A 25,545-nucleotide genomic window follows, 5' to 3' on the forward strand; every position below is an offset into this window, starting at 1 on the left:
TCTTCTCCTAGAGCTACATTTTAATTACCATGAAGCATTGGTTTCACTTAGATTATTTAAGTTATTTAATAGCTCATCATCAAAAAAATATATTTTGCAATGAGTTTAGAACAGCAATAATTTAGGTATGAGTATATATATACACTTTAAGGGATGATTCAATACTATTTCCACACATACAAGTCACGGTTTATCACAAAACTCTGTGATTTAGCAGCAGTGCTGGTTATACACATCTACAGGAAGAAACTTATCTCCCTTCCCTAATGTCTTACCTGCCTCTGGTCCCACCTCTCCACCAGACAGGGGAGTGGGCAGGAGGGAAAGAGGAATAGCCATCTCTTTCAATAGCTGCTTTGCTCTGCTTCCAAACATGTACGGATTATCTGAAAAATTATAGTCAATGAGCTAACTGGTTTATATCCTTTTAAAAGAGATGTGGGCTATGTGGGTAAAAATGTTCAATTCAGGCTGTAATTCAAAATTTGAATAGAATATAGAAGCTACAATCTTTCATTGCTTTTCTGTCTTGATCTGTGATTTCTGGGGAAACTACAGCCCCCAAATAATATACTAAAAACTAACATGTTATTTTAATCCTATTAGGGAAAATTTCCAAAAAGCAAGCCTCCCCACTTAAAATTCTTCCTCAAGATAGCTATGGTCTTTGTAACCCATCACTTTTTGAGCAGTATAATACGTACCTCCTTACCAAAACTAGAAGGTCTCTGCTGAAAAAACTACCCACAAAAAATGAATAAGAAGTCAGATATGTTCTTATTTTCTGGAATTCCATGCCTCTATTCCTCTGAAAAATGAGAGGCGAAAAATATCCCTCTTAATTGTTCTTCTGGTTTCAATATTTTTATTGACAATTTTATTAGTAGTTTTATAGAAAAAAACATAACGTATCATTTTCCGGGATTTCCCCCGCTGTTTACCTGGTGGTTAAAGCTGCTGCTTAGTGTCTCCGGTTTCCCACTCTATCTACCTTTCCACACATCTTACCAGGCTGGGCTCAGCATCATGCTTCCAGTCTGTTAACTAGCACAGACACCACTATGTATTTCTACTTTGCACCACTGCATGGTGCAGGCATGCCCAGTTCTTCCATGAGGTAACCTTTCCCAAAAAAAACAGAATTCCAAGGGGAAAAAAATAAGGTAAAACAAAACTGACATTCTAGGTTGACAGCAAACCCAGACAGAAAAAAAAATCTGGTACAGAGCAGTTGAAAATAAAGGGGTATATATATAATGCACAGATAAGTGATTTTTCTACATCCTATTTTTGCCTTTAACATAAGATACTAGTGAGCAGATTAAATGCTATTCTTTCTTCTCTTTCTTAAAGAAGCCTTTAGCAAAGTTCTTCTGTACTCACCAGACTACACACCCTCTGACTTTCCTCAGGCATAGCAGGAAAAAGAAATTAAAATGTGATGTATAGTTGGGTGCTCAGTCTTACGTCTTCCTATTTTCTTGAAGAATTACGGAGTGTTCCCTCTGGTGATTTAACACCATCACCTTACACTAAGCTGAGAAGACATTTTGAGTCATTATTATGGAGTTTTAAACACAATGATACTTACACTCCAACTTACTGCTGTACAGGTAGGGGAAAATGCATTAAACCCATTGATTTGAGCCTGCATATACCAATGGTGGATTTTGCCTACCATCTCTAGAACTGTGTACTGTTGGCTTAAGAGAGCAGCAATTACTAATTTAGTCAATTCTACTATTATTCTGGATCAAAATGAATGTACATCATTAGTGTAACTGCGTATCAGAAATTATGCTCTGGTCACTAAACTAAGGTGGAGAAGGGCTGAATTTGCTTCCTCCTACACATACCTCCTTCACCCTTGGTTCCATCTATACTTGTGTTTTTCTGGTGGAAAAGCCTTTTCTCCGCCACAAAATGAGTGCAACTGACTATATGCAGAAACTATGCAAAGACACAGAGAGAAGATCTAAAGAGCCCACAGCGACGCTGCCTTCAAACAGATAATTGCAATTACTGCTGTCCCTTGCACAGAAACAATTGTATACTAATAACAGAAAAATCAAAAGGAAGAGAGATGCCACATCTTAGTGGTTAGATGCCACACCTTAGATGCCACACCCAGTGGTTTCTGGGACCAGTCAGAAGAGGACCACAGTAGCTGATGTAGCATTCAGGTTGCTTTACTTGAATAACTTTGCTCCGTTACTCGTTCCCTGCCCTCTTCCTTTTAAGGCAAGAGAGCAATGCTCACCAGTGACATCAAACAATGCTCTTACAGAAATGAGATATACAACTGTTTTCCACCAGTTTACTACCAGACCCATGAACTCGAAAGGACAGAGGTCGAAGGGGAAGAGCAAAAAGACTGGAGCAGGAAGGGGAAGCATTTGCTTCTGTAATTTTGCCCTGGGCTGTCAAACCTCTGTCTATTTAAAAAAGAATAGCTTATTTCTCCTATGTTAGGAGCTTTCCATCTACTAAGAACATTGATTACAATTGCTTTTGATTGACTTCCTGGAACTAATTTTATTTTATACTATATATAGTTGTGGAAACACCACTGAAAAATAGACTGCCTTCTTACCGATCTAGCTTTGAATGACTTCCCTGAAGTTTATCAATTCAGCAAATAAGTGAAATTCTCTTAGCACAAATTATAACCTCATAGAATTGTACAAACTACCTCAAATCATTAGCAGGCTAGTAAGTTAGTAGATATTTACTAGTTTTGAATTTCATCTTACAGGCAGAACATAGTGCAGCATCTATTGGATGCAAAGTGAAACAATAATACATTTACATTTTGATGTAAATATTTTCTCCTCATAATACATTTTTTCTTGCATCCATTGAATAATAAAACCAGCATTTTCATCAGCAGTCTTCCTGTTACTTATTGAGCAATGTTCTATGAAGGATCTAAAAACTTAATTATTAACGAAGAGTTGAAAGTACCTTAGGGTGACACTGATAATCCAAAGACTTAAAAAATAAGGACAAATATTTTTATTTAAGAATCTTTTAGTAAAATATATGCTGCCAAAAATATGTGCCACTTTGTAAGGATGAACTTACAGAATAGTAAGCCTGAAAACTTAAGTCAAGAACCACTACAGTTCTTTGGGAAGTTTTTTTCCTAAAAATGTCATTTTCAGTCAGGTTTTTTCCAACAAACCCTTGCCAGTTTTACAGGAGTTAGGTGAACAGGTAAGGCTTTTCCCATTTTTTGCTCAGCTGGGAACTTAGGCTTCTCCATTACCACAGTCTGATTCTAAAGCTACTTTAATTCTTAATGGCTTAATCACTTGTGCTTATTGAATTATTCAAAGTGTGTTCTGAACAACAGAGAAAAGAAGGATCTTCCTTTGCAGCTAATGAAGCAAAGGCAAGTTCTGGTTTCACAGAACCTGAAGGGTTGAATGGGCAGCTGAGGAAAGATGCCCTTGAAAGTTTTGTTTTATGCCTTTTGCCTTACTTTTCTACTTACAGAAGAGGGAAATAAAAAGTGGGTGAAACCATAGCAGCAGAGTTGCCATCTCGTCATAAATGTCTTCCCAACAGGAAATCATTATTTTTCCTGGTTCTGTTCATTCATGATGTCTCATGATCACCTTCATATTCAGTATTTCTTGCACCTCGAGATGTAGGTTACAAAAACATCATAGCATCACATTTCCTAAAGGTTGTATAGGGAATCTGCATCTTCGCTACAGTTACCTCCTCATGAAAAGCTGTAAAACAGGCAGCAGGTGCAAATACCATGAAAAGGGAGGAAACCAAAGTCCTTTCTTTGGTACCAGGTACGTGAACTACAAATGGTAGTGTCTAGCAAGGTATAAATGTAAATATGAAAAGAAAGGGTCAATGACCACATAGGGGTGGCACATGGGCACAGCAGGCGGACCGGTGATTGTGTCGACCCTTTGAACAACCTGTTTTCCACAGGGCTGGAAAGCAGTGTCCAAACCTATACATTAACAGCTGCTAGCCATCTTACCTGCCAAAAATGTTCTTTAACAAGACTAAGCACAGAGATGGTAGTGTTCAACAAGCAAGTACTATCAGCCTTCACAGAGAATGTCCCACATTATCACACAGAACACAGGGATCTGGGAGTGGGTTTTTGGTCACTCTCCTTTTTATATTCTTCCTTTCTGCTCCCAGGCTAAGTTTCTCTCCTAAGAGAATTGCTTTAGCAAGGTTTATGAGGTATTAAACATTCTTCAAGAAAAAACAAGCCTACAATGTTAAGATGTCTGTCCGAGCAACGCAATAGTTGAAAAGGCTATTAACTATGCAACTGAAAGACAGTTTGGAAGAAATGGTACAACTATGAAATAAGCATAACCACAGAAGACCACAGAACAGCTTTTAAAAAAAATAAAGAAGTTAAATGACTTTACCAAAATAAAAAGCCAACTTCTTTCCACTCATCCAAAGATCCTTTTTGATATATGTATTTTGCAATATTTTATTACACTGCCAAGTATAAAGAATATTTTGTGCTTCATGAACATAGAGACAAAGCTTCTTGATTCCTGTGTGTTTCTTCTGTTAAATACTCAACAGAGGCCTCAAAGGAAACAATGGAACCTACCAGAATTCTCAGAAGTGACAAATAACATGTAAACTGCAGAGTTTATGTTATTTGAATAACCTCCCAAAACTAGACACCAAACTAATCTTGAATATTTGGATTTTATATATATGCAACTACTTAGGTACAGTAAATATAATAAAATTTGTGATTTTGTGATTTGTGACCTTTTTTTTCCTTAGTAGAGAGGCAACAACACTAAATCAGCAATACATTATTACTACACATTATAGAAATTATCAAGGGTGAAATCAAATTTATTGCAGCTGTAACAGTTTCAAAAGAGAACAGGAATCTGGGTCTGTGCCAAAGAACACACTTTGGGCAGTCAATCACATGATCTTCGAAATAACTAAATTAATTTTGTTGTAAAAATAAAAACTAAACCCCACTGAATATCAAAACCAAAGGGTACAAAGGTGATTTCCAGATTGAGAAGAAGGCTTTCTTTAATTTCTTTAACAGCTGCCATGATATCTAGCTTTCTAACATGAAATGCAAATACACTTTCTATCAGTTACAACCTGTATTTATTGAAAACAAAGGGATTTAAGTGATGAGTACAATAAATATAAGGCCTGATTCAGCTCACAAATGAATGCACCTTATCAAAAAGTGAAATCATCTAGAGCAGTAGGAGACTTCCAGAAAGCAGGAATAGCAGAAAAAAACTAGTTTGTCTTCTAATATCCACCCCCAGAATGTCCCAGGTGGGAGATTACAGCCCACATGCCAGTTACTCTTATGGGCCCCAATTCAGAAAAGCATACCTACTCAGGAAAGCACTTAATTAAGCACATGCTTATATGCTTTTCTGAATCAGGTCCATGGTACCATAGGAAATGGGTATAACAGACATAAAATGCATAAGTAAAAGTAACGGAGAACTTAGCTGCATAACATAAGCTTTCATTTATGTACTTTTGTATTTTTAAGATATGATGCACTGCTTAGAACATAGCACAGCTAAACATACTCCACTGTAAAATACAGCGTGGCTGAAAGGAGACCCAAGTATAACCACATCCCAGGAACCATTCAGCGTCTCATATGCCTAGTCCACTGCAAAAAGTTCTGCAAAAGGTGCAGAGTACCCTTTTTTTTGCGTTATTTCATTTTCCAGCAGATGGACAGCTTCAGGCATACTGATATAATGGGGATAAATGGCAGGTGGCCAAAGAGCTGTTCGTCACAGTGGTCTGGAGCTACTGATACATACCTAGTTAGAGTTAGCAAAGACAGGGAGCAGGGAAGGAAAGAACTCTGTACATGTTAATCATGCACAGGAAAGATGACTTCAAAAAGGTCATTCCTTCTTTTTCACTAGCAGCACTGCAGAGCAAAAATTTTCTATTTTCCCTTCCATTCAATGGTGCTCTTTATGAGAAATCCGAAGCTGAAAAAGAAGGTGGCCACCAGCAAGCAAGGTTGCCCAGCGGCTGCTTTGGGCAAAGCAGGAAGCTAACTGAGGGCACACGTGGACCAGATGGATTAAGAGCCACTGGCAAGGTCTGAAAAATGCCGAGTTTTGATATGCTGTCATATCTGCATGTGATTATCAGCCAGCAGGAAAACCCTGTGGTCTGCACTGAAGAAAACCAAGTCTAAGAATGGTAATTAGGAGCATGTATGGGAATACCAGACCCCCTATTTAGTTTCAAGTAACTGTTTTGCTAAAAAAGGTTACTTTTTTCACTTAGTTCAAGTTGATTTTGTATCACTTAAAAATAACACTAAGCTGACTAAAAGCATATAATAGCAGAACCATTCAGAACATTACACTGAGAACCACAAAGTTTAAAAATACTCTGCTGCCCATAGAGCTTTGATCAAAGAGATAAAGGCTAGATTTGGAATCTCCCTCACTGCAAGATAACTATAATTTTAACACAGGAAAATTAAATAAAAAGCTGCAGTTTCATTCCTTGGCAATTTTTATTAACATTGGAAATCAGCAGAAACTTTAGTAAGTACTGGCCACTCTAAACTTTGGATTTAGCAAAGCAGAAGCTACACAAACTCTCACAACATTACCAATATATTTTGCATCAGCCAATCCGTCAAAATGCAGAGGTTTTTGCATAATTCAATTACAGTTATTCAAAGTAGTTCTGTGAAATAATCTTGAAAGCTAAAATAGCCAGGCTAATGATATATTATTTTCTATTTACACTTACTAAAACGTAACCTCATGCAATTAAACCAAAGGAATAGTTTTCGAATAGGCAGCATTCATAAACTGAGAACCTGCTGGTCAACCCAACCCTATGTAATGGAAAGATGTATAAAACCTGAGCGTACTAACAGGGCTGCACAGGTATTTCAGGGAGGAAAGCAAGGTTTTTTTCAAGTCACCACAACATGACAAATAAGTAGGACAGAAACAGCAGAGAGCTGCAAATTCTGTATACCAATTACTGCATTGCTGCCATAAACTGACTTACAGTTTCCAAAGGCTTTACTTTTCATCATGCAACAATCATTAAAGGATCTCTAAGGCATTGTGTATCAAATCACTGACCGATGCAATCACACAGCGGTTTCTTTACTGTATGCTTTTAGTATGCCAAATAAGGATGTGGGAATTCCTTTTCTTTGAGTATGAAGACGAAATACTCTATCATGGGCTGTTTCTTTCCACAGCCCTCAAAACCCATCACCTCCTATAGCCATACTAATTACAAACACTCTACAGAATTAGCGGGGTTGGATTTCATTTTTTCTTCATGATTCTCTATAACTCATTCTTTGTATCAGTTTCTCTTAATAGCCAATATACATACATAGTGGGAATTTACAGATATGTGCCGGGCACACTCCCCCCGCCACCACCATTACAACTCAAACAAGCATGATCAAATCTCCAAAAATTTTCCAGATTTTCTCTCATCCTTAGACTGAATTTGCTCAAGTGACAAATATTTCCAGTATGAACTACAAAACACTGGCACATAAGGTGCATACACCTGTTAGTCCCACTGCATAATACAGTGGAGGGTCTGTAGGGTTTGTTTTGGTTACCATGTATTTTGTTTCTTTGTTTACTGCTGTTTTGGGAGTCAAGAATTTTCTGCTGAATTAGCAGATGTTTACTGACTTACCAAAATTCAATATTTAAAATATTAACATATTTCAGTATTTAAACAGTGACTTTTTCGCTGGAGATGTAACAGGTGTTTAAACTGATTCATTAAAAAAAAAAATCTTCAAACCATTTCCACCAAATTTTATACATGAAAATATTTACACTGACAGCAAGTGTAAAAAGTGTATTTCTTCATATGATACGGGGAGTTTTTAATCCTCAAACCAGCTCTTCCCTGGCATACAATCAAACAATGTTAAGTTACATGTAAATGGAGCAGACCACTCCAAAAAAGGGCAGGATCTGCTGTAAAACTGTGGTGGCCCTAATTTTAATCTATGATTTCTTTCCTTTAAAGAGAGTTTGCAAATTACTGAAGTCCCAGGGAAGCAATAACTCCTAAGCCAAAAAGTAATACTGGTCTTAGGCACTTAGTCTGCTATTCAATATATACAGTAATAACATTTTAATAAAGATTACTACAACTATTCAAAAGAGTCTAGTGTCATATGAATGGGGGAGGTCTTTAACTGATGGTAGAAAACTGCATATAATATTTCTTTCTAAAACCACACAATCATTTCAAATTGTATACATTGCATAATAAGTAGGATAGTTTTAAATTCTAGAAGTTTAATGATAATTTTTAAATGTACAATACCATATTAGGCAGTGTAAAATAGTTCATAATATATGGCCAATTATATATGTAATGACGGTCACTGTTGTCACAACTAGAAGACCTCTGCTGGCATAATAACAGTTATGCTTCCCAATTAATACGCATTTTCTGCTAACTATAAATTGTTCGTTTTGCTCCTATTCAGTACATGTAAAGATTTAGACATTTATCCATAATTATAAAAAGAGGGGACTGTACATTTTAATAAAATGTAAGTCTTTAGAGTATCTAAATGTTGTCAAAGTTCAAGGACTTGATTCTTTACGAGGGCAGAAAATGGATGTCATGATCTACTGGAATTATACCATAAATCTCTTGGTAGTAAGACAGATGTTGGATGTTTTTCAAAATGTACCGACTGGAGACAGGATCCAGGATATGCAGGCATACAATGAGACTGCTAATGAACCTTAGACTGCTATTCATCATAAACTAGATTCTGGAAAAATTTTTGCCTTCTCCCAAAAGATTTACTCAAAAATATTTCAAGCAAAGTGAGCTTGTACTGAAGGCGGGGGGGGGGGGGGGGGTCGGGGGGAAGACGACCATTTAAACACAACATCCCCACTAGCCTAAATATATTGCTAAAGAAATACAATTTTTAATTCTACGTAGATGACTATTCTATTTGCTTAAGGTAGATGGGGATAGAAAGATGGTTGGCTGGAGTAGACACAATATTTCCCATGCTTCCCTATTATATCACCTACAACAGCCTTAGAATAGAATGGAATCATTTAGGTTGAAAAAGACCCTTAAGATCATTGAGTCCAACTGTTAACCTAACACTCTTAACTCCACAACTAAACCATGTCCCTAAGCACCACATCTACACATCTTTTAAATACCTTCAGGGACAGGGACTCAACTACTTCCCTGGGCAGCCTGTTCCAATGCTTGATAACCCTTTCAGTGAAGAAATTTTGCCTAATATCCCATCTAAACTTGCCCTGGCTCAACTTGAGGCCATTTCCTCTCATCCTGTCACTTGTTACATGGGAGAAGAGACCGATCCCCACCTCACTACAACCTCCTTTCAGGTAGCTGTAGAGAGCGATAAGGTCTCCCCTCAGCCTCCTTTTCTCCAGACCTCCTCATACGACTTCTCTAGACCCTTCACCAGCTCCGTTGCTCTTTTTTGGATGCGCTCCAGCACCTCAATGTCTTTCTTGTAGTGAGGGACCCAAACAGAACCCTTTAATGCTAGTTGTGCCATGGTGATTTACATTTCTCTGCACTGAAAAGGCATGCCTCCTTTCTTACACGTCACTTGTGTGAGTACTGGGAAGAGCAAGCACAACAGTTATCTCCTATGTTCTTGTACATTCTGCAATTAAAATAATGTGTAATTAATAGCTTTCTTCAAGCAACTAAGAGAAGTACAACAAGCACAAAAAAGCTGAAGGATGGTTGCAAGCCCACACGGCATCTACCCAGTTATGTATCCTTTCAGTGGAAGACAGTGCCAAATACTACACACTGTGCAATACCTTTATTACACTTTATTACACTTTTAGTATTCTCTCTTTATTAATGCAGAATAGTCTTGTCAGCTCCAGAAATGAGAGAATGATTTATTCTGTCATTTTTTTTCCATTTGGAAGGCAGCTACAGTTTCTCTTTATTTCTAAGATGAATCTTTTCTCCATTTCCCCCTTTTAATCTGACATCATTAAGTTTACGACTTACAGGGCTTTATAGCCTCACAGTATGTACGATATGATGTCAAATGGGAAGCCCTGGGAATGAAGCCAAGTTCCAGTGAAGCTTATGGATGTCAAACTCACAGCATAGCTGAGTTTGGCCTTGGGTAATTCACTCATTGGGTTTCTCTAATTTAAATGGAGGCATTTTATTCTGGGAAAGCAGGAAAGTCGCACATGCAAACTTACCGGGTGACACTACTAACATTTATAGATAAGAAGACTGCTTAGTCTGTTCCCCCTGCTGGACTGAGCTTACTGTAGACCAAGAAATGGAAGACAATGGCAGGAACATGTTTTTGGTCTTTGCATAACAGTAACCTCTTTATGTAGCTAAATGCAAAGATCTCACCTCTGTAGCAGTAGTCTTAACAGAGACAAGATTCCTCCATAGATCTTCATCGCCATCATAAAAATCTTATTCTTATGGACAGATTTACACACAAATCTGTGCTGCCTGCTTTGTACTGTGGCATCTGCTAAAGACCATTTTCCAAACTCAAATTTCAAGGGAAACTATTTACATTCCCCTGAGAGAGAAGATTCTTATAAACTACAAGGAAGGACAGAAAAAAACTTAAAATAAAGCAGCTGGAGATATTCCCTGCACAATCTAATATGCCTGTGCTCCTAACAAGCTTCAAGACTTTTATAATGGTCTGATTGCCTGAGCTAAGTTTTTTCTTAATATTAAGCTCAAAAGCCACCACTGAGCAGCAGCAGAATTGCAAGGACTGATTCTACCATTTTCTCCCGGCAAACAGTAGTAAAGGATGGGTGAATACTGGAAACAGACCAGGTTAGCTCCAAACATCAGAGGATGTTCCACAAGCCTCCCCTAGGCAATGTTTATTTCCTTTTTCAGGTAGTACTCAGTCACGGCACTTTGATGGTTTGTTACAGCAGCACCACTGAAAAGTATAAAATATGAAAAGTAAACAGAGTTGCTTAGCGAAACCAACAGCCAAAGAGCCGTGTCTGAATATTTTGACTGTATTGTTCACCCCAGTGGGCAGCCATGCTGCGTTTCACATTTCTACATGACTGTATACACTTGGTCAAAGTATCCTCACCGTCAGCATTTACACATTTGGTTACTCTTTTTCCCCATGGATGCTATTTTCTATCTTCTGCTCTCTTTCAGCATGAAAAATTTGCAAGAAAATCACCCAGAATGTATACATTCCTATTTATACTTTCCATTGAAAATTTCCTCAGTGAAGAATGTAAATCTTTCAAAAAGAAGTGAGATAGGTATTACAGATGGTATGAGTATTATACATTAAAAAAATTGAGAAAAAGGTTCATCTTCCACCTATGTAACTTAGCCATGTTCTATGCCTGAATGTAATTCATGAGGAAACTACATTGTGTCTCAACAGTACAGTGTATAGAACATTTGTCATACACAAATGGAGGTGTGGAGAATACTTCACACACCTCCTGTATGTTGAGAAAAATATTCCACATAAAACTGTCAATGCTGGTGTCATTCTTTGGCACTTCAGACATTGTTTCTGATCTATCCACTGCAGTCCTTCTCTTTAGAGGAGTTAATATGTGCCAGCGCTACTAGAGCCTTGCTACTAAAGAGGTGAGAAAAAGTTACAGCAATTCAACTATACTGTCATACTATTTCAGTAAAATAAACAACCTTGTTGATGTTTTCCATTTTAGCTAAGAGTTACAGGACAGCCTTGCCTAGAAAGAATTTTAAAATTACAGTGCTTAAGCAGTGATGGCTCCAGTTAAATCCTTCCAGTCCAAGGGGCCAGGTAACTAGTGATGCATAGACACAGAAAGGAAACCATGCAAACCATGCACAGCCAAAACTCACAAACTGAGCCTCTTCATTTGAACAATAGCTTAAAATACTACTCAACTTTACTGTATTTTCTTCCTCTCACTACCCAGGGAATGGCTGAACTGGAAGAAAACAAAGAAAATCTGCTGGAAGGATACTGGCTACTGCTAATGGCAATAAAGTTTCAAACTGCAAAAAGGGAAATGTCCATTTCCATAGAATAATAAAGGGGTAATTTCCAGTGGGGTTTATCAGCTGTGGTTTTTTTTTCTTTCTTTTTTTTTCCCTTTTCCTGAGTTTTATGGTGTACTCATTATAGATAATGTTTTTAAAAATACACTCTTGAGTAGACTGGATTGTGGATGTTGATATTTTCTCTCATTTTTTTCTGAAACTGTGCTAGCAGCAAGTATAACTTTTGAGCACTGCAAAGCACTCAGCTGAAAATTTCTGATGTTTCAAAATACTGCATCGTTCCTGGTTAGACACTGCATCCCATATTCACTAAAGGCCTCAAGAGTGTCCCTTGAGACTGCTGGAAATCGGAGGAGGACAGCTAGAAGGTCAGCTCCTGCTCTTAGGACATGCCAGATGGGTTTCTGTAACTGGTGATTTTAAAGAAGCCACGCTCCAGCCCTTTTACAACCAGCTGGCATCCTTCCTCTCCAATGCACGTCATGTTAAGTGAACCCAGACAGCAAAGAATAAAGCACTGCCCCTGGGATAATTACAGCTATTTGTTAGCTCCACACTCTTACAGGTAAACTGGGTGAATTTGCAGCATGCAAATCCACAATCACGTCGTATCTGCAGCACTGACTATTATTGCAAGATCAGTTATAAATGGAAGTACATTTAGACATAAAATTTTATAGAGCTCTTTTTGATGCACAGTAGGCTCTTCATAAACATGAGAAATTCATTCATTCATGAAGGAATATGTAGTACAAGCTCGCTGACCATTATAGTCTGCTTTTTATCATTATGTATTTTAGCATGTAGACCACACCAAGATTTCCTTGTCTGACAAAATATACAATTTCCTATATGCCACAGAAGATGAAAGTAGCAATTAGTACAATCTAAACATACCTCTTTTTCTCCTGTCTTTTTTAATAGCTCACATAAGCTCTTTGCACAGTAGGTCTGCTTGACACCCTACTGATAGGCTTTCCAGAGCTGGTGAATTTTACAGCTGCATGACACAGAAATAATTATGTTGGGATCATGCTCTATATAGGTATTCAATTTTTGTAGACATAAAAAAGAAACATCAACAGGTTAACTATAGCTGCATGGCTACCGAATGTGTAAACCGCCAATATTCTAAATAATTTTAAGTGTGCTTTTATCAATACACAGGCATTTAGATAAAAATATAAAGCAGGTCTGTAGACTTTCCAAACCTATGAACTGCAGACAAATAAGTCGGTTCTTCAAACCTAATTATATTTAGCAAGATGTCCTGTTAGGCAGTTATTCAGAATCTTACTTATCACAGCTCAACACCAGGGCTTTCAACAGAACTCTTCATAAGGTTAATGTCCAAAACAGAAGACATCCAACAGCACCAGAAAAGCAGCTGAAGTGTACCATTATTATTGTAATACATCTGCTACCATAGGCAGTTCTAAAATACAGTTTAAATTACGTGAACTTAGAGATCTTCAGTAAATAGTTCAGGATAAGGTTCTCAAAATGTTCGCTAATTCTACCCTGTTTACATGAAAATTAGATATTATTTCAACCTGGAAATTTCAGGCCAATGTTGACTCTTCAGGGAAATCTTAACACTATGTGTTTGCTTTTGTCAAAATTAAGTACTATTGAACTCTTAATACTAACAAGAAAGAACTGAAGAGTTTATGAACAATCAACCAATGATGCACACGTAACTGCCCTTTGTCCTACAAAGACTATTTCCTCTACTGCTAATTTCATTTTGAAGTTATCTCCAGATTAAATTTAGCATCTTGGAAGAAAAATGTGAAAAATTTCCTTCAATTAATTAAACTCTGGATTCCTTGACTTAAAAGCCAGTCATGCACAAAACTCAGTATGGTGTCAACTCCTTGGAAGCCTATGATTTTCACTTGTGATGCCCTGAGGAGTAGGGTTTAAATTGTCATTTACTACATTTATTAATAAACACATAAATGCATTCCACTTGAAATAATAAACTGATGATATGAGGCCCCGTGCACCTTCAAAGCTATGTGTAAAGGGGATAAAATTAGTTTCATTTTTATGAATCTTCTAGATAGAGGTGCCACAGGTTAACCTACCACAGCGGCTGCAGGTTAATCCTTACTTTTATAATGAAATACTAAAAACCATGAGAACTCATTACCAAAGCTATTTAACTTGGGCAATGAATTTGAGAACATGATAGACAAGTAGTTAGATAACAGGATAAAGAGCAGGATGCCCAGATGTCCGTAGCCCATCAAAGCTCTAGCACCACTACAAGAACCACTACAACTACATGGAAGAGAATGCACAGAGAAAGAAATGCAGCTCTTAAGATTATTTAGCATAAACTGAACATGTGAATGTGCTAATGACTGGCGCTTGAGCTTACTCTGAGTACGTAATCACTTGAAAAGTAGATAATAGATACATAATGGAAGATGATAACCCGTAGTAGCTCAATGTATGACTCAGTATGCAAGAAACTGATTAAATGTATATAAAGGGCCACTGTGGTTGTATTCAAGCTCCTGAACAGTTAGACCCCTGCATATAGGATCTGATTGACAGTATACAGCATTCACTCTTGCTATCTGCTGTACTTCCCTGAGAACAGAGACTCCTGTGTTCAGTGCAGTGAAGGCTGAGTGAATCTGGTTCCTGAAATAAGTGACATTAAAAGCATCCTGGAACGACCCGTGGCGACCAGCAGGTAAGCAACTGAACTTCAGATGCCTACAATGGATCAGGGTCCCTCAAGGCTAATACCTGCCAGGCTGGTTAAATAAATGAAATTAATAGTGGTTGATATAAAACACAGGATAACAAGATAACCAACTCTGTTAAGTATAGAACACATTGCTCCCTCTGATGGTAAAACCCACTGAAAGTATAGAAATACTCCACAGATTTCATTGCAGAATTATTTTAATTTCATTGTTTCAAAAATTGTCATAGTGTCAAGTTTACTTCATATCTGAGATAAAACAAGCTAAAAAGGAAGAGAGGAAATGACGGCCCATTCCACTCAAGCAAATGACTGAACTTCTGGGAAGCAACATGCTGCACTCAAGGCACAGGCTACTGGAAGAATTTTAGCAGTAGAGTAAGAATCTTCCAATAGGCGGAAAATAGAGCAAGCAGAGCTTTTTCTAACTGCTCGAGAGCCACTATGAGGATCACTATTTAGTGAACAAGTTCTTTCTCACACTTAATCCTACCTGGGCTGATAAATGCACAAACCCTATTTACTCAGAGTCAGTAAAAAGAATTCCTAAAAATGGTTTAAGCACACATTACTCACTGCTGGTTTCTGAACAACAATCGTAGTTTGACTTTTTTAAAGAAGGAATTTAGTATCTACACTGCTGTGTCCAGCAACATGAGGTTCCCAAGCTGTGGGTGTTTACTATGTAAATCTCAAATACGCTCAGGTGGCACCCCAATGTTATTTCACTGCAAAGCCATGAGCAGTCCCACAGGGAAGATGACTACATGACAAACTTGAAAACCTGTGCTAATTTTTTAACAGCATTGCTAGCTGAAATAAGAAAACCATTCTTTTTCATTTCAGAAATAAGTGAGGTTTGCTCTTGCTTCTTCCCTTGTATACTTTGACTGAATCATATAAACAAAAATTTCACGTGGCCCAGACCCAAAGACTAAAAATTTAAAGCCAAATGCAGTTTCACAGAATCAGAAACGACTAAAGATTTGCACTACAAAAGATTTTTTTTCATGACAGAAATCCCATTAGTCACGGCTTCTTCTACCAAAAAAAAAAAAAAAAGAAAAATCCTAAAAAGCAAAAATCAGGGTCAGTTAACATTCATTCCTCTATATTTAACCCAAGATTCAGATTTAACGTTTCAGATCCATATTACCTTATCAAATTATATCACATATGCCTTGAAAATTCTATGTCCAGTATTTTCCAGACCGGAGCCTCTGGGGGCCGAGAATGGGAGGCAGAGCAAGAGAAGGAACCAAAGAAGCATTAGGGATCAAAATGTACCTTTCTTCCAGGTCCTCTGAATCAGAGACACTCTCCCACGTACCTTCCCTGTACCTTACCTGCTAGTCAGATGTAGAGCAAAGAGCATGCTGAAAATACAGATGAGAATGCCAACCTGCATACACCTGAGCTCAGCAATGAGTCTGAGCAGGATGCCTGAAGGATCCCAAGGATAAAAACACCGTGTTTAGGCCCCACTTCAAAATCTGTTTTGCAGCAGTTTCTCTTCCTTTTGATGCTACCAAATTCTAACTTCAGCAGGTGTTTTCACAAGGAAAAAAGTAAACCCCCCCCATATTCTCCATTAGCATTAAAAAAGCATGTAAATTGGCACTGGAAAGTAGTATCTTATAAACTTTCAGAAATTGGTCACAAAATCCACACAACATACTGAGCACACTAGAAGTATTATACTGGTAATACATATATAATACCATAATATGTTGGGCCTTGTTACACTGCTCTTTTTATTCCTGTTAAACAATTAAAAAAATATTATTGCAATGTTGCTGTTTACTGTAAAGATTTGTTTTTTCCAGTGCATACCAGTGACAATTCATGTTATAAAGAACACCTGACCACAAGATTGTTCAGATCTCTGTATACAGCTCTTTCTTTCACTACAGGAAAGCACATTCAACTTTTCAGATTAGAATTTATGTCAGTCTCAAACACAGAAAGAAATGTCTTCTCTGCCTATTGCCCAGATACAGCTCTGTCATCTAGTGGTGTCAGCGAAAGAGCACACTTGGCGTCAACCAGCAGGTCCTGCTGCATTTGAGACTCAGGCTTATCCAAAGCCACCTGTGCAAACCACTAGACTTCCCCCTCCCCCCGCCCCTTTTTTTCCCCCCCCTTTTTTTTTTTTTGCTTTAGGCAATGCACCTGGAAAATGGGAAAACTTCTTGACTCCACTGAAACACAAAAATTTTACTATAGGTGGCCTAGGCTTTCCAGGGTAAGTAAATTTTCTGTAAAAAACCTTCAATTTCAGGTACAGGTTCCTTAACACTACAGGACTATAGATCTTTTCAGAGTATTTCTCAGCCCTGTTGTTAGTTGACAAATGGCAAACACTCAGCTTACTAGTGGCTCTGTTCAACAACATTCTGGTCTGGTTTTGCCTTAAATATCACGAAACCAGTGTCAGGATGCAGTTAACATATATACACAAAGAAAGAGAGAGAGATGATAAACTAGGTCTGTTGCCACATTTAAGAAAAGGCTTGTTCAGTCAGCTCTGGTCGTGGTTGAAATAAGCTTAGTTTCTCACCTACAAGTTGCCTTTATAAGGGCAACACTCCAACACAAAACTCTTGTCTCTCAGCTGCAACGCTGCTTCACATTTGAGTCGGTGGACCTCTTGGACTAAAGCACAGTCACTGCTGAAGTCCAAGTGCTGGCACGCTGCTAAGCACGCTACAGCACCAATACTCTCACCTGTCATCAGGTGTTGCTGTCAGAAGCATGGAGGATGAACCAATCTTAAAATAAATTATTTTACTAATTAATAAATAATAAAATAAGCAACACAAGTTTTGCATTGTTTCTTCAATGGGATCCTCTGGGACAAGTTCTGCCTTAAGTTATATTATGGCAAAACTATTTGCATTCACTGTAGCCATAACATTTCAACACTTTTAACTTTTCCTCCTTTAAGTTGCTAGAGAGTTAACCTAATATAAAAGAGGACAAGGATGTGACTGTGGTTTAATGTGTCTGCATGTGCTCAATGTGTTTAAGACATACTTTATAAAATATGAAACTAGATTCTTCATCTAGTGTCTTTTTATTATTTAAAAATGCAACACTTCTCCCTGTCATTCTTCTCTTTTTTGATAGGAGTTGACTTGCAAGTCAACCACTCATATACTGAGGTAGAGCTCAGAGAACAGCTACTACAGGGAGAAGAAAGAAACCATGACTGTTATATGATGCTGAAAAAATATTAGTCATAGCCACAAATCATTCAGAAGTATTTGCTAATAAAATATTTCTGAAATTATTGCTTTTATTTTGTACTGTATTTCCAAGTCTTTTCCAAAAAAGTATTTAAGCACATGCCTAACTTAAAGCTCATGAGAAATCCCATTGATTTCAGCGGGCTTAATCACATCCCTTAAGTCCTACACATTCTTCAGCACACTGCTGCATCTGGACTTTTTACAATAATCAAATGATAATAAACCAAATACATGTTCAGTGTAATCCATACTTTTCACGTGAAAATGTAGACATAGTCATTTAATAGACATGAAAGCACTATGCTTTTAGCCTTACAAAATGAAAAGGCTAGAGAAGATTGATTCACTGCCATATTGTCAAATATTCTGTGTGCATTGCAAAACTCTGACCCCTTTTTACTGAAGAAGAAAGTACTTCTGGACATGTTAACATCATCTGGACACTGTCAAAATCAGAAGCCTAAGCTGATATACAATCACTGTCCTAAAGAAATTATTATATTTTCATTTTGCAGTCACAGATAGGACTGACATGGACATCCTTGAAAATTTTGTGAGTAATTCTAAGTTAAAATACAATATGAAAATCAATTAAAAGTATAGCATTTAGGAATTTGGCATTTTAAATGCCTGAACAAGTATCGTATCTTACAAGCAAAATCCATCTGCAGAGCTTGAAATGTATCTGTCAGATTCTGATGATTTAATATAAAGAAGCACCATTTATAGGGAGAGGCAATACCTTTTATTAAACTGGCTCATATGTTCCAAATCTTATGTATACATGCATATATACAAACCTTTTCTTAGGTGAATAAGCCCTTGTTGAAGCTCCAAAGAAGGTCTAAGTTGGCCCAGTTTTCAGGCCTTGGAAAGAAGTTTTTGTACCTGCAAGTTTTTCCCTTTTCTAGTGGTATTACCTGTTATAATAGAAGTCACCTCTGATATCACTATAGCATCAGAGCTATAACATCAATATTAATACAGAATTCCATGCTCCAGGAACCTTAGAGACCTCTGTGCAAAAGATGGTATCTACTTTGAGGGAAGTTCATGTAGCTTATGGAAGCAGCAATCTTCCCAAGTAGTTTTATCCCTAAAATTCCAGTCTGGGGCCTCTCTGGAGCCAGGAATATCAGTTGTAACAAGCTATATAGTAGTTATGTGTCAGTCCTTGTCAGCGCTCCAAGGACAGTATGTGACAGCAGAACATATTTCTTTTATTGGTTTCCCTTGTTATTAAACACAGCCCATACAATGCCTTTCCATTTAAACCTCTGATACTGACTAAGTAACATCTTCCAGGAGACAGGTGGAGAGCTGAACCAGAGGAGACGTGACAGTGCCGATGACAGGAACGTTTCTGTTTGTTTGCCAACCCCTCTTCTCACCCCATCTTGCAAGGTTACAAGCCATGAATGTTATTCTGCCTCACTCTCGTGGATATTTTTTAAGAGATGATTGTCTGTTTAGCTTTTAAAGAAAAGTGTCTTCAAATCGTAATTTTAATTAACTCAGAAAGAAACACACTTTTCTATTATGTGTGTGTCAACAGTGAACATTTTTATCTTTGACCAACACCAACCTGTGTTTCTCCAATGATATGCAAGTCATATGAAACACAAATCATCTCAGTTTATTCCGCGTGTCAAAATGCGTTATCTGCTTCTGAGTTTTGTCTCGTTTGGTCTGTCCCATTTGGTAAATGGGAAAAATAAAACACATACACAACAACTAATGTAGTTTGGAAAAAGCACCTTCAAATTTATCACTGGTGGATTATGGTATAGAAAAGACAGAATGCTGACATGGTAGAGGGCAAAGTAATTAGAAAAACAGTATTTATGTGTTTGAAGGGGTTGTTATGCCATATATAAAGGTCTTGCAGCAGGGAGAGAACAATGGTGATGTTTCTGACTCAAATTTGTTGGAATGTGAAAGATTCAGCCCTGTCAATTTTCTGTACTTTCCTATTAGATTACAGACAAAGAATTATGGTATTACACTTTATTCTTGATCCACTGTAATTCAAAGTGGGTGATAATTTTGCATCATCTACGGCAAGCCATCTCCTGTGCCAATTTCTGTGTCTATAGAAAGGGGGTAATAAAATACCTAAGCAACTCTCACAAATGCTCTGAAATATACCTTGGAAAAGCACACTGATTTTCTTTTATTTCAACTGACTTCAAGTTATGGCATTTTTCTTCAATGATTGCTTTTAGTTAAAAGCAAATAATCACTCATTAGAGTAACTATTTTTTGCTTGCTAAACCCGTAATTTCTTCAGAAGGTACTCACTTACTGATATTTAATATAGATCATTGCTTTTGTAACAGTGAAATATTTGTGCATACTGTTGGCATTTCATGACCAGAAGCTACCCTAGATAACTTCCAGAGGTCTCTTTCAACCAACACTGCTAATTTGACACATGAATTGCCCGTAACATTGCAAGTCCTACAAATATTGATATCACAGAGATAAGAACCACAACATGCTATGCTGCGATACGGAACAGTCTTCTAAATTATGACTGACACTTAAAACTCAGTAAAAGAGTTTAAACTATTTTTCATTTCATTGAAATGAGCTTCAGCCGAGTTCCCAGGGCGCAAGCAGGCTGCCCACCACAGAGGGGGGAAGACTAAATGCTGCAGGCGCAGGGCTCACACGAGAGAGAAGTACCTACAGCTGAAAACTGATTTGCAAGGGGATCACATCTGACACCTTCACACGTTAAAATGAAACAAAACTGGAGAAACAACACTGTCCAAAAGGGTTGGCAGGCATTGCCAAGCTGCAAGCAGGGCATAAATGCAAGTAACAGATATGATAGTCTGTATAGTCTGATGAAAAACAAATAACTTACCCAGGGCACAATGGGGACGATTGTCCAAACGTCACAAAAATGAAAACCTGTTCATTCAGGTTTAGCCTCACATCTGCTAGTGTCCTGTCCTACAGCACTGCAATCTATTGTTTAATTCTAGGCTAAAATGAAGTAATCTAAATATGCACGCTGTTATATAAAAGGGCCAGGGGATGAAATTACACCAGTTTCTAATAAGGCCCTTTGAAATTCTAAACTAGCAAGTTAGCAGCCAAATTATTTTTCTTCTACTAATACAGATTGAACAGCAAATAATGACTAGAAGAAGATAAAATAAAGAGTGTAAAACTTCTGTAGTTCTCAAAATCCTATGTTTGTTTGCTATGCAAAGGCACAACAGAGGACTATTTAGGTGCTAAACATTTATCATTTTATTATTCTTCATAAATACAAGATCTGTAAAGTTTCCTTCTCTCCCATTTCAAGACTAAATAGAAGAATTTTTAACATGCATCTTTTGAAAAAGTATTTCTAGTTAGAATTTAGTAAAAATCAGCATATTTATTTTGAATGAGAGCAATAATAGTAATATAAAATCTAATGCATTTCATTATTCTGCTTTTTTTTATTTAGTGTGTATAAAATCTATGGCAATCACAGTTATTAAAACTACATTTTTACCTAGCTACATCTGTCCACATAAAAACAATTTATGTGGCTTTAAGTATTCTTTTACTTGGTAAGTAGCAGCTTGCACATGGTGACAGACATCACACCAGAATATAAAAAGGACGGTTCGGTTATTTTCTTCTGTCTGTGATATAGATGTGCTACCATTTTCTTCTATTTCTTTCAGAATACTCATAAACAAATTTCCTTCCTATGCACGATGTACAAGCATATTCTGCATCTGAATTGGGAAAGAAAAGAGTTGTGAGCTCTTTAGGACACCCTCCCCGCCCCCCCAGAGGGCACAGCACCACTGATGAGCCCCAGCCCAGCCCGCTCCATGACGGCTGCAGAACTCCCTGGATCTCAACCGCACCTGACAGATCCCAGCTCTCCTCTGTGTCAGGTAACAACTTGCATCATTTTCCTGCTGATCTTCAAAATACAGCTATTTAGCTATGTGGTTGTGTGTAAAGACAGGAAAACCAAAGTATAATAAACTCCAGTCTGACTCTTTTGATTACTGTACAATCTAGATTAAGACTATCTTCCCCAACCTCTGCCACATGGGACTGGGAGCAAGAAGGCAAAGGAAAGCAAGCACGACAGATTTCTTGGCACAGAAGCTCTATGGTACAACAAGCAGGCAAGGATACTGACTTCTGACGAGTCGGTGCATAAGGATTTAAAGTGTAGTAGGGGCAAGGAATTTACTACAAATAAAAATAGGGAAAATAAATAAATTAGTGACATAATGCAATAAATGGTGTATATATTACATCTAATCAAGCTGGCATCTCAGAAAACGCAGCAGCTGCTCAATTCAGTCAAATGTAATTCTTTAGAGACTCAGAGAACGGGTGCACTTAAATTTCTGAAGCAGCACGTGGTCATGCAGTCACTGCTCTGAGGCAAAAGTGGAAGAGTTTACTTCTTATATGGCAACGGGGATGCTGTGGAACTGCTCATAACTATGATCATATCATTTTCACCTGACTGTGATATAGTTTAAGGACAGGAATCATAGAACCAATTGTTTCTTACTGGTGTATTTTAAAAGAATAGAAGACAGAGTAAACAACAAAAACTCGAGTTAGAACAATAGTAGGGATCTCGGAATTATGGAGAAGACTGTCACAATAAAAGCTACACTACAGTCCATCATACTTCAGGAGGATGACCTACTTGCAGAAATTAGCATAATTTCTTTGTTTTAAAATAAAACTTGAAAATTAACCTTGTTAACTAACCCAAGTACATGTGCCTGGCCTCCTTTCCCAAGGATGAAAGGCTCTTAACAGACTGCCCAGGGAAATGAGTTCAATAAAGGAATCTCTCCGTTCAGAAAACTCAACTGTCCATCAAACATACTATCCAACAGCAAGTACCTTCTAACCCATCTCGGCTGCAGAGACAGGCAGTCTTTCAAGTAACCAAGGACTAGAATATTCGGGGCAAGGTGCCAGCACAAGTTTGAGCACAGGTCTTGCATTCATGCTTATTCACACAATCTAATATGCTCACAGCAGTGGCTAGATCCTTAGGCTCCTTGAATTTCCATGATCTAAATCTTATGCACCCAACTCCCAGAGAGGAATCCTGACGCCAGAATGAAATACATAGGCTCCTTGCACATGTCAAGAACCAGAAATCCTGCATGATGAGCAGAAACTGCCTAGAGCTAACCAATACAAAACACATTAACCACTACAAAACACCAGGGCAGTACAAGCAGAAGGGATATAGGATATACATCTGATACTTTCCTGGAGCTTAAACCACCAAAGCTTCAGCCAGAGAACGCCCGCTTCTACCTGGGATCTCTAGCCCACAGTCCTGCCTTGCGGCTTTTAAAGAAATAAGCCAGAAGCACTCTTTTTTTAAAAAAAAACCTGGCTGTGAGAGGGGTTTAACCAGGGTATAATAGTGAAAAGGCTTTTGAAGTGGGGAAATGAAGGTTCAGTATCTGCTCTAGGCAAACAGGCTTCACACCACAATTCCTTTTCCCAAGACAGTGCCCAACACCTGGGCAAGACCTTAGTCTGGATGCGTGCCTGGATGAAGGGAGTGATGAAAGGGGACTCTTCCTACCCATTACGTTGAAGTTCTGCCACTGTTCAGCAAAGAGTAAGAAGAATAAACTCTTGTCTTGAATCACAATTTTCTGTGACACTAACAATAGTGTAAGGACAGCAAATCCTATCTCCATATGCAACACGGCACAGATTTCACCTCAGTTTGTAATCTGCAAGACTGTTCTCACATATTAGCATAAAGCTATGTAGTAACTACGAAAAATACTGCAGAAATTAGACTACGACAAGGTAGTAAAATGGCTACTAAAGTATGCATTTATCAGGCATCCAGTGGTGCAAAAACATTTTAACTACTATGAAAACACATTTTTGCTCTAAGCTAAACTGGCTCATCTACTTCCTATTAATAACCACACTATGTATACTGCACAGAGTAATTGTTTCACAGACTATGAGAGAAGAACTTCTGCTTAATCTTTTATGACCTTTATAAAACTTTATTAAATTATGAAGCCATGTAGCTTTTACATGCTCTAAAGTTTTGGTTGGGAACAGTTTAAATACATAAATACGTGCAGCTGTCCGAAGTAGTGCCACCATGGTGACTTGAGACACTGTTAAGACTTTCCAGTTCTGTAACATTTTAAATCAGCAATAAAACTCTAGTCCAAGATAAAGTCTCAGATAGGAGCTATCCAGTCAGGAGCAAAGTACTCTTTATTAAAGGAAATTACTGACATTTTAAAAATACATGCAAGCTCTTCTCAGTTCCTTGCAATTGTGTTACCTATAAAAGTCTCTGCTATAAAAAAAGATATTAAAACTAGTTTATTACATGGATAATCTCTTTCAGCATGTCAGAAATAGAAATACGAAATCCTGTTATTGATCTTTGGTACACTGAGCCCAAGCTGAGACTTGCGGGGATCATGGTACTCGCAAAATCTGCCCATACTGTGACCACTAGAAATTAAGATGTTAAAAACAAAGCCAATACTTTGGATGGCAAGCCCAGCCAACTTTAATTTGATCGGAGCGTGCTGCCTCCTCAGAACTGCAGCCTGGTGGTAAGAAAGTCTGGAGACCACATCCTTAAAGGAAAGGAAACATTAGAAAGGAAAAAGGAGAAATGTCCACCCTGTTTTTCCCAACTACTTCATCAATGACAAGGGGAATCTCCCTCTGACAGGACAGGGAGATATACTCCCAATTCTCACAGTCCCCGCGAAATCCAAGAGAGTCCTGAAACAATTCACGTACGTCATCTGCCACAGTCTGACCATCTGAAATTTCTTGTTCGCTTTTTTGGTAACTCTTGCTTTGACAAAACTGACAGACTACTATGGATACATATTTTGATACAATTATTTGAACAAGGCATACCACTGTGCAAGTTTTTAACATTTTATTCTTCCAGTGTACCTTAATTATATCCGTCAGCCCTCCAACAATTCTAGTTCTGCCAAATCCTATATAACTATGATCTTTTACCTTCAACAGGTAAAAAAGATTAAAACCACTCATTTCAGGTATGAACTAAGAAATGGTTTGAATCTAAAAGCTCAGAAGCTTTCCCCAGATCTTACTGTAATTCTCAAATCCAAAGTAAAATCTCTTCAAACACAATTTGAACAAAGTTCAATTTATTCCATTCAGTTTAGCAACATCTGTACTTACTGACTGTTCACTTAGATCCTGAGAGTCTTCCATGGAGGTTATTCACCCTTCTTTTCCCCCACAGGCAGAAATTATCTTCCCTTCAATTTACAGCTCAGTAGTCTAAATTAAAAAGAGGAGAAAAAAATAACATGTTAGTCTGTGGTCCTCACTTCTCAGGCAAATCTGCAATAAACAAACACCCTAACTGAGGCTGTGGTTTCACTAAAATCTGCAGCAAAGTTCCCCATTGACTTCTATGAAGCCTCATTTCATAAAAAATGTTTCATCACCTCCAGTATT

At 37.8% G+C, this 25,545-nt stretch overlaps 1 protein-coding gene across 10 annotated transcripts in view; it reads right to left on the minus strand.

The window, feature by feature from the left end:
• Positions 1-25,296, minus strand: part of EYA4 (EYA transcriptional coactivator and phosphatase 4) — a gene marked incomplete at both ends in the record, with an annotated part of 135,866 nt that extends 110,570 nt beyond the window's left edge. For all 10 annotated transcript variants that reach the window (XM_082306241.1, XM_082306232.1, XM_082306239.1 and 7 more), the window contains one exon: positions 25,264-25,296. In XM_082306241.1, the coding sequence (XP_082162367.1) occupies positions 25,264-25,296 (33 nt within the window). The remainder of the gene's footprint in view (positions 1-25,263) is intronic.
• Positions 25,297-25,545: the final 249 nt, after the last annotated feature.

The sequence above is a fragment of the Platalea leucorodia genome (assembly GCF_965183815.1).
Source record: "Platalea leucorodia genome assembly, chromosome: 3".
Taxonomy (NCBI): domain Eukaryota; kingdom Metazoa; phylum Chordata; class Aves; order Pelecaniformes; family Threskiornithidae; genus Platalea; species Platalea leucorodia.